Source organism: Acipenser ruthenus, chromosome 3 (assembly GCF_902713425.1).
Source record: "Acipenser ruthenus chromosome 3, fAciRut3.2 maternal haplotype, whole genome shotgun sequence".
NCBI lineage: Eukaryota > Metazoa > Chordata > Actinopteri > Acipenseriformes > Acipenseridae > Acipenser > Acipenser ruthenus.
Window position 1 is genome coordinate 21,481,429 of NC_081191.1, and position 18,643 is coordinate 21,500,071.

Here is an 18,643-nt window from a genome sequence, read left to right on the forward strand (position 1 = left end):
TGTCAGCAACAGAACACACACACACAAAAACACCATTGTGCAGAGCCTCTGCTCTACCACAGCCTGTTTTTGAAGTGGTTTGGCTTTTTCTGGGTCTGTGAGAAGGCTATTCCAGCCTCTACTACTATATTGCACCTGAATTCAGCCCTGTTTTGTCTTGTCCAAACATACTTTTACAAATAGAAGATGCATTCATTTTATTTCAGGTATTTCTATGGTGTATAACAGTGACAAATCTGTAAATATAAACAAAAAAGCAGCAGATCTTGAGATCGTTAAAACTTATTTAAAAGGTATGTCTTTTTTTCAACTTCTGGAACACTCATGGACCACTAGAGTAGTAAAAAAAAAAAAAGGTACTGAGAAGAGTAATTCAAATGTTTCTATGAAACAATGTCCACTCGCAATATATCTAAAATGGAAATACTGCCACAATGGAACCACCACTAATTAACTAATACTTTTACCGTGAAAGGGCTAAAGGGCATTCTAGCAAGCTCATTAGTCCCCCTGGAGGAGGGCAGATAGAGAGACTACAAAAAGAAAAGAGAAGACTCTTTTTTGCAGACAATGAGCTTAGGTAATTAAAAATGATAACGTCACACTGACAAAAACTAAAACGCAAAAAATAAAAATGGCAGTTTCTGTAACTTAAACTTAACTGATAACTGTTTATCCCTGTTGGAATTTGTCCCACAGTTTACAGATTTTATTTAAATGTGTTGTAAGACAAATACATGTTGTACTGGCATTACAGAGTGATAAAGCAACACAACTAGATCAATTAAACACATACCAGTACAGTAAAGATTAGGAACTTTTTTTCTTAATGGAATGGGGTTTTTTTGTTTTGTTTTTTTACTTGTTAAATCATCCAGTTTTATATTTATATTTTTTGATAAATTAAAAATACAAACCTATTAGATAAAATAACTGTTAATAAAAACACACATATGTAATCATTAAATGCTTAAATAATGATTAACATAGCATTTTTATTTTTGCTGGAACTGTAACTCACCCAAAGTGTTTTGGTTTAGTCAATTTCACTTTTTTCACTTTTCAATGTTTTTCATTGAGACAGATTGTATCTAATGTCAAACAGATGGTAAGAAGCAATACTTTCAAAAATCAAAACTATTTAAAAAGACTTGTTTATAGCAGATATCTAAAGTTAACTGGGTAAAACAAAAGCCAGTATTAAAAGCCAAAGACCAACCTCCGATTACTGTTGGCATGCAACAAGATCTGCTTCTTGTAACCTGTTACGTACTGTGAAGCCATCCTTTTTCAAAGCACATACTGCACATACTGCACATTGAAGAGAAAATACTTTTTTTATGTACTTATTTAAATATGAGACACCACTGATTTTTTGTTTTAAGAGCTTTCACAATAATACAAAATCATAATTACAATAAGCAGATTACTCTTTGTCTGGACACAATTATAGTTCATGTTCACTTACTTGTGCATTTGTTTACTTGTAAGAGTATGGTTTCCACTATAAACACACACTATCATATAGCCCCCTTTCCGAGGTGAACATTTGACTGCGGTTTGCCATGGTAAAAGCATAGTAATTTAGCAATAACACACAGTCTATGTAATGCATTCAATATCAGTCATTAACACTAGAACCGCCATGCAGGTCAGTTTGACCCATTTTGCATTTAAAATGTTAATTATTCTTCCGTTCTAAATCGTATGTGTATGTCCGTTTTTTGTCTTTTCCTAAATATATGAATTAAATATCCTGATGGCATTTGATAGCCATAATCACAAAAATTGTAACGTTATAAACAGTTCTACCTAGAACCGCCACGTGGGTCAATGTGACCCATGCATTACAATACATGTTTTTTTTAATATAACGGAAAATATATATATATATATATATATATATATATATATATATATATATATATTGTAAATGCAGCAAACAAGATACGCCTCCTCCTCCTAGCACAATTATTTATTTATTTATTTATTTATTTATTTTTAAAATTTCAAGCCTTTCTTTGTTTGTAGACTGATGCCAACTCAGTGAAAGCCTAGTTGCTTATTTTTCAATGTACCTGGAGACAACAATCCTTCGTTTTGTTCCACAAATGCAACTGGGAATATATCGGAAGGAAATATTTAATCTTGAAAGTAGTCATTTTGATTGGAATATGGCAAGCTGCACTCAGATGCATTACAGCAAACTGAAATGACAGGTAGGATAATATGTGCCTAATATGAAACATATGTTATATATGTTCTTTTTTATATATTACTTTTAGAAAAAAAAACATTTCGGTTTTACAGGTTTGTATGTACCAGTTTACACATGTTTACACAATAGTGTTCAATGGAACTGCGTCTGTGTTTACAACACAGCTCCTGGATGCAGGCACAGTCAGCTGGCAGACGTGTACACTCCTCCATAGAGTACAATGCAGCCGTCATACCAGAAGTAGTGTTATATTTTCTTTTTATGTAGTATTAGAAACAATGATTTCGGTTTTATAGTTTTGTGTGTACAAATACCTGTTTACACCTGTACACTGGTATATGTACATCCCTTTTCTTTTGAGATGTATATTTTATTATATATTTTCACTGTTTGTAGTCGTGCTGTATATGCGCTCATTTTAAAAATAAAACCTTTTACGTTTAATTTCCCATTTAAATACAGTGTTTCTGCGATGCAAATGTTAGAAATGATGTTCATGAATAAAACTTTTCAGTTTTATCCGATAGTATGTCTTTCATTTTCATAAAGAAGCAGTTTAAAAATATATGGGTCAAAGTAACCCACGTGGCAGTTCTAGGGAGTTAAAAAAATCCAGCGGTTCTAGTGTTAAGGGAGGTTTGAGTGGCAATGGGGCACAAAGCAAAGTCAAACAAATTGGCAATTGTCAATTAACTTCTGTAACTTTGAATGAATGTTCATATACAATTAAGGTTTTTTTCACTGAGGTCTATTTAAGTTCTGGAAAGATCAATATATTTTAAAAAGTAATTTAATGCTCTGAAGCATTGTACTTGAGACTTGGCAATAAAAAATGATCTTGGTTCTCAACAGTGGATGTATTTACATTAATATGCTGCTTTTCTCATAGATCAGTGCCTAGCCAAGTTTTAAGCACAATGCAAGAGAAAAGAGCTGTAGACAAGCATCACATGTCTTTATGTAAATGTTTCACCTTCTTCAGGACTTGTTTGAGACTAATCGCAAAGGCCCTGTCATTTGAAAGTTGAATTTAATTACATCTAGGGATGGGAATTTTAAGCATTTAAAAACGTATAAACTCTAAAGAAGTGGTTAAATATTGAATAATATGCTAGAAGTATAACCAGAGTCACGTGACAAATTTCAAACGCATATTTTTTTAATGTATTAATTTTAGTAATTTATCATCATATACAGCAGTCCGTCGTGTATCCGGCTGCTGTGCTGCCACACGAAGGGCGGATATTATAAAAAGGAAGGGGTTTGGCAATTGCCTCCAAGTAGTTTTTCTAATTGGTGCAACAGAAAGATTGCCACTGGGGCGGGTTTTATTCTTGGTTGATCTGGTGCTTCATTGGTGCACTCTGTGTTCATGCTGTAGTATGTAACAAAGTTAATGACAAGCGTTTTTTCTGATGTTTGTTATATATATATATATATATATATATATATATATATATATATATATATATATATATAATAAAATGGCAACTCTAAACAGAGGAACTGATGGCTGTAAAAAGCAAACATCCATAATTAACAGAACACTCTAGAAGGCGACTGACATTTATGTAGCCCTTACATCCCTGTGAATACGTATAACACGATTTTAAAAGGAAGGTTTTAGAATGCATAAGTGTAAATAAATGATGTATAGGCTTTAACTACCAGTACACTTTCACGCAAATAATTTCTTTAAAAAAATAAAATGTCCTTGATATCTATGTAATTTGTCAACAGAAGGGGATAGAAAAAAAAAAATTGTTTGTGGCACCGATCCCTGAACAGTAGAGTCAATATAACAATGTATTGGAATCTGTGTATTTGACAGATTCTGTTACATATGTAAGCTGTGTTTTTTTTTTGTTTTTTTTTAATTATTATTATTATTGATTTTGTTTTGTTCTTTGAATATAAAATAAAGTTTTGTTTAGTTTATTCACTTAATTTAGGTACATCTCAATAGTGCAGTACAAATACAAAGAGAGACATTTACCAAGATAAAAATAATAATACAAATGCTTTTAAAAAGACCACATTTCCATTGGGCTTATTTTTTTTTAGATTCTATTGATTTTTCAGAATTACATGCAGGACAACCGCTATAAAATTGTTACCTCTATTAAAAATGTGCATGGATGAATCTACCAATTAATCTACCGGTTAATCAAGTGATGTCCATAAATTAACCAATCAAAAAAGTGAATCGAGTCACTGCCCTAATTCCAATATATAATTTGGTGTGTACGTGTTTTTGTTTTTTTTAAACTTTATAGTTAAGTCTTTGTGATGTTAAAACATTATTTGTTTATTTAGGGTTTCTTTGCTTAGAAAATACTACCCAGGGCTGTCAGTTTACATCATAATGTAATATAAACAGTGTTTGTATTTAGATATGGTTTAAACATTTAAACGCTGACACCTGCATAGCATTTAAATGTTCATAAAAATGTACCAAAAGCACACCCCTATTAACTTGTTTACTTTTGCTTTGCTAGTGAAATACTGACTGCAGACAGAAGTTATGAGACAGTTAGATCTCAGAAAGCATTCTAGCGCAAGACGGGGGAAAAAAGCTTGGAAAACACAGCTAGGTTAGTAACATCAGATCTTATTGAGGTTTCCAGGCAAGAAAGTTTAATGGCGAGGTTCATGGGTATCAAGATGAAGAGCAAGAACAGAAGAACATTATACAAACCTGTACATCATAAGTCCCATTCAGTACCATGGGCCGCTGGGAGCTGATGTCTTGAAGCACCCCAGTGAGCATGCTGTGGTTGAGCTTTTGAAAGTCTTTGGAGTGGGTAAACTGCACCATGTTGTGGAGGGCCAAGATCTTGGTGTCGAGTTCAGCATCCTGCCTGGTGCGGTTGTGCAGACCAAGATGGTACTTGCGGAAGTGTTTGATAAGGTCTGTGGGGTCATTGCCATAGTAACCATAACCACAGATGTTGCATTTGAAGTCCTGCAGCTTTGGAGACAAAGGTGCCGCATCATCTGGACTTTCGTTGTCCACACCCTTGCCAAGCTCTAAAGAAGGTACTTGAGGGGGTTCTGAGACCACAGAGTTGTCCAGGGCAGGGCTCTCATGGTCCAGTTGACCACCTTGAACTTGTACAGCCCCGCCTGTTGACACTGGCGACATCTGATGTGCCTCTTTTGTCTCGCTGAGGTCTTCAGATGGGGCACAGGCCCCGTCTTCACCATCATCTGGATGTGATCTTGCCGGAGACTTCAGCAGTTCACAGACTCCCCCAGCAGCTGGAGTTGAGAAAGCCAGCATATTTACGTCTGTCACCTCATCATGGGGGAAGGATGGAACATTTCCTCCCTTCTTGTGGCTTTCATAATTGAAACCAGGCCTTTCTCTTGGTGCCAAGCTTTTCAAGTCTTTTTTGATGCTGGAAGAAGGCTCTGAGACTTGCATATAATGATCCTCCGTCTTGTCTGACTCTAATGCATCACGCGGACTGATGTCTTCTTGCATGAGATCTGAAGAAAGATCTTTGTTCCTAACAGAGTCCTCACCATCAGTACCTGTTGATTCCAGAGCTTCACCTTCACCACCAAAGTTTCTTAGAGGGGGATTCTTTTTTCGGACCATATCTGTGAAAATGAATAAAGTAGGTTTTAATGGTGATTGTGCACTGTTCACAAAGTTAAAATTGATGTGTCATTTAAAACCTGTTTAAATAAAGGTTGTTATTCGTAAAACTGTTGTTGACTGTTGCGGCCTTCTTTTATTTCTCAAAAATCTGAATAGTTTCAATTCATATAAAAATATTACTTAATCCATCAAAACATTGATTTTAAACTGTGTGAATTCATTATACTTTCAGTGCATTAGTGATTTACAATTTATGGATATTAAAATACGTATGCAATTTTCAAACATGAAAAATACACATTAACCACTTCAACACCATGACGTACGCACATACGTCAAATGAAAACCCACTTACAGTACCATGCCATACGTGCGTATGTCAAGTTTCCCATTGTATTCTATGATCGGTTTCTCAGTCTAGCGTTTCAGACTTCATTCTCTAAGGCAGTGCTAGTACTGTGGAATGTGCAATGAAAGTCAGGGGAGGGTCAGGAGACATTTGTATTCAATTGCGTGTCATGTAGCGATTCCAATATAGCTGTGGGCGTTTAGAAGACTGAGATATATTGCGGGAAGCCATTCAACTTTTACAAGTTATATAGTGTTTTAAATTATTATTTTTTGTTTTATTATTAGTTTTATTTGTTTAGTTGTAGTTTATATAGTTTTTAGTGAAAGCTAAACATGGCAACGTATGTGGTCTTTCTATAATGAGCAGCGGGAGTAAAGTTGGTTCGGAGGATTTTGATACCAGCGACAGTGATGCTGACTTATCACTCAGCGATGTGGAGCCAAGAACAGTACAAACTGGACAAATCAAAGAGCATGCAGCTACTTTACAGATAAGCCAGCTGCAAACGGGAAGCTGTTTGGTTTGAAATGGCAGTGCTGTGACGAAATACTATCAAAACACAAGACTGGGTACAAGACAATAAAGCAGGCGTCTGCGGCAGCCAGATCCATCACAATGCCTGCGCAAAGTAGCTGTGTACACGCATTTGTGACTATCCCTACGAAAAAGAAAAAAAACAAAAGAATGGACACAAGAAAAATGTGCAGTAGTTGCAAAGGCAACCCTGGGTTCTGTTGTATTGAACATTTCAATAAATTTCACAGAGCAAGTCGATAATGGCACATGTTTTGATGTTGTTTGAGTTCTGTTTACTGATTATTATTAGCAGGGTTTTTGTTTTCATTGTTAAAAAAAAAAACAAAAAAAAAAAAACATGTTTTTATCTCTATATTGAACATGGGTATGTAGTACATAGCAGCATAAAGGGTTAATGAAAAACACAGTTTAGGTCATTTATTTGTGTTTTATTCATCATATCGTAACATTTTATAGCAATTACAGGTTTGAAAACATTATTATTATTATTTTCAAAATCTGGTACATGGGAAGGGGTTTCATTTTTAAATCTGGATGAAGTGGTTAATAAATAATTCTGATTGAAAAAAAAAAAAAAAAAAAAGACTTTTTATCAGCTCTTTACCACACTCCTAAAACATCTGGAGTGCCACAGGGTACACTTTTAGGCCCCTCATTGTTTATTTATGTATGCTGATAATACAGAATCCGTATTTTTTTTTTCTGGTTCCATTTGATTAAAAGATGTTTTAAAACATTAAGCAACTTGATTGAAAGTAATTGTTTAAATACAGGCATGCTGAAATAGGCCTGAACACAAAGCATAGCAGGAGCCTCCCTGGTCCATAGCAATGTAATACACTTTATCAGATTTTTAAACTTATAATAAATAAATGCAAAAAAAAGCACATTTCTCTACATTCTTTTCTTGTCGGCAAAGCTATTGGTGTCACAAATAATTACTATCATTTCAAACTTTCACATGATTACACCTAGAGGTTCTTTTATAAAATTAAATAGAGACATTAAAAAGCCCTCTTGAAAATGCGTTTACAATTTTGTTAAAATTGTAAATGCACCGTTCTAGCCCTCTTAATGATGTCTGTCAATGCAGACTAAGTCTGCGTCCTCGCTCTCCTATTCATTCAATCTATCCATAGCAAATAAAGTCCAAAAGAAATCTAGAATAATGTTTGCTGGCAGCGGCAATACAGTAGCCACAACAGCAATAGCAACCAGTCTCGGGTTTGAAAGAAAAGTTGTAGAAATCAAAACAACTGGATGCAGACATTACTTTCAGCAACTTTATTTAGCATATCATAACACAGGCATGGTGCTCTATTCTCTTACAAAGCCAGTAGGCTTTGAATAAACATTATGAACACACTGAGAACAAGTTACTGAACAAGCAGCACAACTAGCAATACATGTAGGCAACCAGATATTTTTAATAACTGAAACTTTACATTTTAGGAACTAACAGTAACGTAAACACTAAATCTCACACAAATACACAAACATGTGCTCAAATCCTTATTAAAAAAAGCTTAAGTTACTGGTACTATTCTTTTACATGTTTTTACAAACAGTTCACAAACCATGTTCCTGTTTCTGTACGAGGTACCTGAACTGAAGAACAGCTCCATGTAAGCAGAAGTTTCTTTTTTAGTATGGAGTTATTATTTAAGCTGGTATACTAAAGCCTGAAGGCTACCAGACCACAAATGGAATTCTAAAGAAACCGCATTACTCATGGAATATTGAGGAAAACATTTGTAACAAAAACTAGTGCTGCATAAAATCACTATAAAAACAAACTAAAAACACTTTAAATATATATATATTTTTTTTAACATATCCATTTTCTAATAGCAATAGAAACCCTCATAAGAGGGCTTTACTGTCTGGTAAGGCCCTTCTTGTTATGTTAACAGCATGTTCTTCTGGTTTTATTGCTTAATTGATCATGTAAAGTACTGCTGGCATTGCTCTTATTGTATTACTTGTATTGTAACACTTGAAATGTATTTGCTTACGATTGTAAGTCGCCCTGGATAAGGGCGTCTGCTAAGAAATAAATAATAATAATAATAATAATAATAATAATAATAATAATAATAATAATAATACTTATACTTGTGAGTCTTACATGTAATGTGATTGGAGGGATATTTAAGTTTGGAGTCTTTTGAAGTTGTATCCATAACTATAAAAATACTCATGTTGGTATGTGTAGTAATACCAAAAGAAAATTAAATTCGGTGAACAAATGTTTTGACTAGCAGGCTTTTGAAGTAACAGAGAAACTCCAAGTCTGACTTGCAAAACATACACATTATTTTCAATACATGTTGTGAGCTACAGTGAACAAACTGCTTAAAATAATGCCTTAACTACAATATAACCAGTTCATGATCTGTGCACAATTTCTAATTAATATTAAAAGTAAAAGCAACATGCAAATAAAGCAATATGCTAATAGAGGTCCCTCAATACATACAGTATGAATAAAGCACAATGGCCCATATTCATAAAAGATGGCGGTAATCTCCGACCAGTAAAAAAAAAAAAAAAGTGATTTATAAAACTGTAATGGTTTTAGATGTGATTTTCCATCATGCATAGTTTCAGAGGGATTTTTTCTAACCAATTGTCAGAGGTATGCAAATGAGCCGTGTCCCCTACTTAAGACGTCAATGGTATACACCGTCTGTTTACACCGTCACATTATGGCTACGGGACATGTCTGTAAATATCGAGATGTCAGTTTTAAAAATAATAATAGATGCACACACAGGTGCTGGACACGAGTGAGAGGTTAGGGTACGTGCAGTATATGCTTTTTTAATAAGAAAATAAAATAAAATAAAATACATACTTTAATATAGCTTTATGCACATTTGGTGACAAAAAAAAGATCCTCTAATATTAACACATGTTTCCTTTGCAACACACAAGAAATTATACAAGGCACTAGCGCCAGCAAGCTCAGGTTATTTTTCTCATAATATTACGTTTAAAACTTTCATTTGAATGAAAAATGGCACAGAAAGACAGCACCACACAGTTACATTAAAATACAGTTAATCGTAGTTACAACTACTTGAACTAACAAACAATCCCATTTGACACAGACATGTATTTTTCAATATACAGCTATGGCCGAAAGTTTTACATCACCTAGAATTTTAGCATTAAGACAATTACATTTTTTTTTTTAGATCTTTTATTTAACATCATGTAATCAAAGAAACTACAAAATGATATAGCAAAAGTCTACTGGAAGCCACAACAGTAGTACAGTATTTCGTGTTAGAGTATTTCATGTAAGTGTCACATTTTTCAGTTTTCAATGACTGTAAATGGCATTTATGCCTCACCCGATGAAATACTGTTATGTTAAACACTATTACTGGCACAATAATGGAGGGTAAGTTCTATGAATATGGGCCAATGACTGGCATGGAGATGCTTTAAGGCAGTGGTTTTCAAACTTTACTTTCCAAGTAATCTAGTCTACCGTGTACCCCCATCTAAGATAGGGTCATAATATACCTACGAAAACAGGAAAAAATATTGTATTTTCTAATTCCAGATTAAGTACTTGCAAAACCTCTTAACTCTTGTTACAATGAAAGCAATTAGACCGCAAGCCAATATTTCGGTTTCAGATTTGTCATGTGTTGCAGGGCAGATTTCAGTAAAACTAAGCCCTGATTAGTAAACAATGCAGCCATACATAGAGGGCATGTAATTCTGTATTTCAAAATGAACCAATAGGACTTTAAATTACAAAAGGTGTCTTGATTTGCTGGCTCAGAAGGCACAAAGGGAAGTAGGAGGGGCTGGAGTACTGTAAATAGAAAACTGCTGTTAAAAACTAACAAAATAAAATTAAATTAGTTAACGATGGTGCAACTGCACCAACTAAAAATGCTATGTCAAATTATTTCAAAATCCAGACTCCAATAAGTGTGCCAAAACTAGTCCATATTAAGAGTCCAAAAAACAGGGTATGCTTCTGAAAAACAAAACTAAGGTTCCAATTTAAAACAAAATCAGAAAGCAATTTAACAAAAGTCATGCATTTCTTCCAACAAACGTAGAAGTGTAGAGAGAAAACAGATGGGCAGTTTGCATAAAAACATTTAAAAGTTACAAATATAGGCATTTTTTAATTTTTTTTTTAATTGAACTAGAATTTTATCGTTGAACACTTGAGCAGGGACAATGTAAAATGCTATCATGTGTGTCTTGTGCGGTATCGAATCTAGCCAGAATAAGCATATTGTTTTGAAGCGAATATTTCCAAAAGGTAATTTGTTGAAAGTAGAAAGGGGATATTTATATCATGCCTTTTAGCAAAATGCCTACATGTTAAAGTGTTTAGTGCAGCAGTCTGTTCGTGTTAGTCAGCTGTAAAACAATTAAAGCTTGTTGATGGGCACTCGCTGTATGATATGAACACACTCAATAGGTATGGAGTAGGGAATCCAATTCCAGACTTTTTAAGGATTTAAGGATTGTTTTTTTTGGTTTGTTTTGTTCTTTTTTTAATCTCAGGATTCAATTTTTGTAATATGTGGAGGGTAATGCACTCACGACAAGGAGTTCTTCAACAAATTAATGAATAATGAAAAAACACATACGCATTGCAAGTAAACATAGTTGTGTTATCCAGCTCCAGCTCAGAATAAGTGAGCGATTTCAATGTCTAAGTAGGGCGGCCCAGCTGCCTGCTCAACTCAATAATACTGTTATTTAAAATCGTAAACGTAGGTAAAACACTTAACATTTAAACTTCAGAAAGTAAACTTACCTAGTCAATACTACACTTTTTGTAAAGAAACATCATCATACAATGACAATCTGAGGTTTTTTTTTTTCTAGCCTACAGACTGCAGTAACTGTGTATGTAAATTAGTATGTAAATTAGCCATGTGTGCGCTCAACACTCAACACACTGTCAGCAGCCAGCTGGGTGTTTATAGTTAACCTCGTCCAACAGAAAGGAAACGTACACCAGTACAGCTGTGGTTTTATTTGAAATGAGTTTCAACATTGTTGATTTGATTGCTAGGTCGCAAAGTACTACAATGTGGTAAAAAAATAAATAAAAAAGCATTGTCCGCCATTACAGGATATTTCTCACATACCCCCAGGGGTACAAATACCCCAGTTTGAAAACTGCTGTTTTAAGGATATGCAAAATATGGACTGCCTCAGATGGGAGAAAGGATTAGCAAGCACCAATATTTTATCACTTGCCAAAATAAATTGTTCAAGCATTGTACAAAAAACAGATCACATATTTATGAAATCATAATCATAAAATATTCATAATCATAAAATATTTCAAATAACTAAAAATACACCTCACCAGCAACTGGCTTTTTAGTTATTAACATAACAAAGCCACTTTCACACAACTATGTCGCTACTGCCATGCGAGTACAACTTTCAAACCTGTCACTCAACAGATCATTGTCATGGCAACGATGATTCGCCCATAAATTATAGCATCACACACCGTCCCTTCTATTTGTGTATTCATCTCCTCGTTAGCCTGTAAAGTTAACAATTCCTTAACTTATTCCAGACTCTAAATACTACCTCATTCTTGATCAGCCATTGTATTTGGAAAAAAAAAATGAAAGCATGTAACACCAACGACAAAAATACCCAACATGTCTGGTATTATTATTATTATTATTATTTATTTCTTAGCAGACGCCCTTATCCAGGGCGACTTACAATTGTTACAAGATATCACATTATTTTTACATACAATTACCCATTTATACAGTTGGTTTTTTTTTACTGGAGCAATTTAGGTAAAGTACCTTGCTCAAGGGTACAGCAGCAGTGTCCCATACCAGGGATTGAACCCACAACCCTCCGGTCAAGAGTCCAGAGCCCTAACCACTACGCCACACTACAGTCATGTGGGATGTTGACTTTCAATCCACACCCACTATAGCGCTTCAGTGCCGGCATAGCATTTCAAACAGGAGTTAAGATGGTTCAGAGACGGTATAGGCAATTCACTCAGACCAAAATGCAGCATCAGTACCGGTTCTGAGCCATCATAACTCGTCTGTGTGAAAGGGGTATAAGTAAAATAGTGAAAGCATTTCAGAAGATTTAAATCATTTAAGCTCAACATTCATGTAAACTATCTTCTTGGTGTTAGCAATTTTAAATTCTCATTAGTAGTACTGACTTACTGGGTATAGCAGAATGACCTGACTGCATAGAGAGATATTTTACAGTGTAGGATCTCCATTTATAGCTCAGGGGCATTAGTAACGTTTCAGCACCAATCAATTCAAGTTGAAATGTTCTTTTTTTCTTTTTTTTTTTTTAGAACATTGTCCATTATCGTGTTAATTTAAGAACTTGCTCAATATAAATATGAAGTGCCTTTTGAAATTGAGAGCGCAATCAATGTTCTTAATTAAAAAAAAAAAAGAAATTGAAGAAAGGTTTAACTATGGGTGTCAGCCAAGAGCAGAATACAATCAGTTGCTTTTATGTACATTCACATACATAGCAAGCAGAATAAGTGAAGATGCCAATATACATATTATAGCAATTGATTATATCTTCTATTATAAGATACAATTTATTATGAATATACTATTTCCATATCTAAGACGATGAAAACTGTATAAGCATAAAACAAACTGTGATAAGCATTTAGAATTACTCACTGTGGAAGTAAAGAGAAACAGTACTTTATGGCCTAAAATGTCTGTCTGGGTAATTAAAATACACATTCAGTAGTATCCTGCCAAAAGTGTCCAATATATTTATTACTTCCATTATTCAAAGGTTAAAGGTCCATATTTTAAAAGTAAGAAAAAAGTGAATTGCTAATTTTGTACACATTTGTTATGAGCAGGTTTACTATTTGTCTATCATTTTTTATTATTATTATTATTCCTCTCTGAACATTTACCTTTGCAAAAGTAGTGCCTCTAACTGCAAGCTTTTGTAGATCTCTATTTTACAAATGTTAAAACTCTAAAAATATAAAAATAGACCACTGAACATGCCAAGTAATACTGTAAGTAATAAAATGGTTTGAAGAAATATCACATACAGATCATTATCTCACTGTACACTTATAAAAATTAGATGCTATGTTTAGTCATTCAGATATAGCTGTGAAAGTTATTTATAAATGTATAGTGGTGACATCAATGTGATACAACCATCTGAAATGTCCATGTATAGTATCATATGGCTTGTATTGTATTACATAGCAATGACATCATAATGCTGAATCAAATGGTGGTTTTCAACACTGGATGTGTTAAGTAACTGAGCGGCTCAGAGCGAGAATTTTTCCACTCACTCGGCTCACCGATGAAATCTGCTCTGCAGCGTTCTGAGCTGCTCAGACGCAGCGGAACTGAGCATGCCGTTAAGAGGGTTCTTTCGCTGAGCGGCTCACTTATGTAACACGCCCACTGTGATTTGTCCAGTTTGTCCAGCCCCCTATCCTATTTTCTATATATACACAAATAAATCCAGGTCAGTTTTGTTTTCTCACTTCGTTATTGGGAAACAGAAAACAAAGGAATGCCTTTGAATTACTATTTATTTCTTAGCAGACGCCCTTATCCAGGGCGACTTACAATTGTTGTACGATATCACATTATTTTTACATACCATTACCCATTTATACAGTTGGGTTTTTACTGGAGCAATCTAGGTAAAAGTACCTTGCTCAAGGGTACAGCAGCAGTGTCCCCCAACTGGGATTGAACCCATGACCCTCCGGTCAAGAGTCCACAGCCCTAACCACTACCCCACATTGCGAGGTGCACTAGATCATTGGTCTTCCTAAAAATGCAATACTGTAATCTGTCTATAATGCACTTAATTGCACTGTGGGGATCTTTGACTTGTTACTTGAAGGTTACTGCAACTCAATTGCTCCTGCTTGTGATCAACCAAGTAGAGTTTCACAAAACCTCCAGCAGTGTGGGTTGTCACACCTGAGTAAACTCCAATAGAAAATGTTAATTTGTTGAACTAATTATTAAAAAAAAAAAAACCCTCACACTGAGATTATCTGCCCAAATAAAGGCAAGACAGTTTTTGTCAGTTCCCTAGTGGTCCCTGCATGTAGTTTGAGGAGTCATGTATAAAGCCTAACCCAATATATCATTGTATTTTCTTTATAGTGCTACCTCATTTTAAGGCTGCCCTTTATAGCACAGAAATGTTTATATGGTGGGATGGTCATGGTTCCTATTTCCTTGCATTAAGCCATTTCACAAGCTTTTCGCTACAAGAAATGACACAAACAGCATTGTCTCTTAACTACGGTCCTGACTAGAGTGTTATGAAGGGGTAACATTTTAAAAGTGCTTCAGAAATCCAGTAATATATTTGTTGATGTTGTTCACAGCCTCATCTGACTAGGCTGGCAGAAATATCCTAAAGCAGAGTTCCTGTTTGGAAACCAATGAATTTGTGTCATTTCCCTCCTATACTAATTTGATTGCTCATGCTGGGTCTTTGGCACATACCATGTCTGTGCTGTCATGTCTATAAAACTAAGATACTTTTCTTTTATATTGTTTATGCAGCATGTTGATGATGTCATTGCCACAGTGTAAGGTGACTACTGAGCCAAGAAACCATCCTTTTAGGCTGGCATTTCAGCTCATTTGAAAAGTTAGAATACTGTCTCAGGAAAAAAAATGGATTAAAATTACCTTGAAATGGAATGGACACACATATTCAAACAGTAAGATAAAACGTCTATAACACTATGTAACACAATTTTTGTTCCTGGGTAGTAAGTGTTATTTCCTAATTGCTTATGCCTCAAAAGTATAGAAAATGGCTATTATTCCCCACAAACTTTGCTTTTGTGATCAGGACAGTGATATTTTGAAATTTACCTATTTCCAATGAGAAAACGGGCGAATTTGTTTCTTTTTGTTCACATAAAGTCAGAAAAAAACAACATATGAATCCAAATTAACATGTATTTATACTAAAGTAATACAAAAATGACTACAAAAGATTTAGAAGTCAGTAGTTTTTCGAGATTTACGATTATACTGTAAATCACTTTCACAAATCAGCCCCCAAATGTAGTCTCCCATCATGTTCTCGTTATACTGTCCTTGGTAGCGGCGTTCAAAGTCCAGTATATCCTGGTGGAAGCGCTCGCCTTGCTCCTCCGAATACGCTCCCATGTTCTCCTTGAATTTATCAAGATGAGCATCAAGGATATGGACTTTGAGGGACATCCTACAGCCCATTGTGCCGTAGTTCTTCACCAGAGTCTCAACCAGCTCCACATAGTTTTCGGCCTTGTGATTGCCCAGGAAGCCCCGAACCACTGCGACAAAGCTGTTCCAAGCCGCTTTCTCCTTACTAGTGAGCTTCTTGGGGAATTCATTGCACTCCAGGATCTTCTTTATCTGTGGTCCGACGAAGACACCGGCTTTGACCTTTGCCTCAGACAACTTAGGGAAGAAGTCTTGAAGGTACTTGAAGGTTGCCGACTCCTTATCTAGTGCTCTGACAAATTGTTTCATAAGGCCCAATTTGATGTGCAGTGGTGGCATCAGCACCTTTCGGGGGTCCCAGCCGTACTCATCATACTATAAGGCGTCCAGCGAGGTCTTGATGCTGTTGTAATAATAATCCTCTTTGAGGTGCACCGAGTGAGCCAGGGGAAGAGATGGGTACTTGTTACCATTATGGAGCAGCACGGCTTTGAGGCTCCTGAATGAGCTGTCAGTGAAGGACAGTATAACGAGAACATGATGGGAGACTACATTTGGGGGCTGATTCGTGAAAGTGATTTACAGTATAATCGTAAATCTCGAAAAACTACTCACTTCTAAATCTTTTGTAGTCATTTTTGTATTACTTTTGTATAAATACATGTTAATTTGGATTCATATGTTGTTTTTTTCTGACTTTATGTGAACGAAAAGACACAAATTCGCCCGTTTTCTCATTGGAAATAGGTAAATTTCAAAATATCACTGTCCTGGTCACAAAAGCAAAGTTTGTGGGGAATAGCAGCCATTTTCTATACTTTTGAGGCATAAGCAATTAGGAAATAACACTTACTACCCAGGAACAAAAAAAAAAAAAAAATTGTTACACAGTGTAATTAATTAGCATCAGCTGAATGTCAAGGAATGCTAGAAAAAATGCTTCACTTATGAAGTTGCTGCAGGATATTTTTCAATTTCATTAATTTAGTGAAATATTGGTTTCTGAGTGTATGTAAGTGTTTTCTTTGCTCTGAAGAAAGCTCTATCTGAATGACAATTGTATTTACACTATAAGCAAGCAAATATTCACTTATAAAATTAACTGTTTGCCGATTCCTAATTGGTATAAATTAAGCCAGTTTGAGAACAGTTGTATTAACAAAGGTACCAATCATTGCAAATTACAACACATTAAAAGATCATCTTTACAGACTATTTTACTGACAACATCAGTACATTTATTTTTTAAATTATTGTACGTGACCTGAAAAGTGAATTACTGTATAATTACAACATGTTATGTTATACAATAGGTGATCCTGTAAGTAATTATTAAAATTACTTAAAAGACACCCCATTCAAAGTATAGCACTGAAAATAAATATGGCAGATTTATCCTGCTTAATATTCTTCTTTCAAGTACCTTACTTTTTTTTTTCCATAGCTTTGTTTTCCAGGCTTTAATTTCGCTGAAGTAACGCCCATTAATCCTGCATCTGAACTCACTTTCTTTCCTATGATGCTGCTAAATGAGTGTACAGTTTCAGGTTAGATCTCAAAACATGTTACACAGGAAGAACATCTACACTGTTGTGGCAGGTTAAATGAATGTCAAAGTGAAAATAACGGGACTTCCAGAAAAGGCTTTATGATAGTGAGGAACAATTGAAATATTTACAAACAATTGACAATGTATACATTTTCTGATAAGTGGTGTTTACTGAAAATTTTTAAACCTATTGAAATGACTGTTATTTACTTGAGGTAATCCAATTACAACATTACATTATGTTTTCTAAAAACTGTTTAAGTGACTGAATTAGTTACTATTCAGAAAATAAACAGAACTGCATGTAACCACGTTAAACAAAATGTGCCTGATGAAATTACTTTTTTTTGCTGAAGTGCACATTTTACAGAGGAATAAAATAGTTAATGCTGCAAAAAATAAAAATAAAGGAACTATGTGCATATTGCCTTTTAATGAACATTTGAATATAGTTCAGTCAAAAAGCCTAATAATTCTGGTAGTCAATACTGTAGGTGATAAATAATATGAAAACTTGAATGGTCAAATCACTGTAAAGATTGGAAACATTTAGAAGTTACACCAAAAAAAACAGCCAGTTCATGTTAGTTTTCCATTTTATGAACAGATACCTTGTTTATAAATACGCTGAAATTATTGTTAAGATTTATTTCAGTAGTTCCTATAGTATATGTTAATTTCTCATTTCAGCCATGTCTAAATGATCAGTTCTAGGAGACCATGGATGGTCATTAATCAACACATGCTGGGAACTGGAGAAAAAGAGAACAACTGCTTTCCACAACACTTCCATTGATAAGACAGATCGGTCGCTGTGCAGATCACAGCTTCAAAAGGCTTAAAGGTTCATGTGAATGCAAACGTGACACAGGTCTCTTCACACAGCATTCCAAATAGCTTCAAGTTGTATAGCGGCCATAAACTTTCTTCAAACTTTTTAAAGAGGGTGTTCCAATTTTTAATGGATGCTGCCGCCGAGTTCTCTACTAATCCTCTAAGCTATTTAAGGTTGCCATGTCCCATTTGAGGCCTGATATAGACCTTGTAAAGCTTTATTAATTATCCTTCCACTGTTGTTTGCATAAGCTTATTCCTGTGTTCTATCTTTCAAAAGACAGCCTTTACATTTTCTTTTTGGATTTGT

At 34.8% G+C, this 18,643-nt stretch overlaps 1 protein-coding gene across 4 annotated transcripts in view; it reads right to left on the bottom strand.

Moving 5' to 3' along the window:
* LOC117435326 (zinc finger transcription factor Trps1-like) overlaps positions 1-18,643 on the bottom strand; it is a 138,393-nt gene that overhangs the window by 98,453 nt on the left and 21,297 nt on the right. For all 4 annotated transcript variants that reach the window (XM_034058398.3, XM_059012707.1, XM_059012708.1 and 1 more), the window contains exon 2: positions 4,917-5,824. In XM_034058398.3, coding sequence (XP_033914289.3) covers positions 4,917-5,822 — 906 coding nt within the window. In that variant the 5' untranslated portion in view covers positions 5,823-5,824. The remainder of the gene's footprint in view (positions 1-4,916; positions 5,825-18,643) is intronic.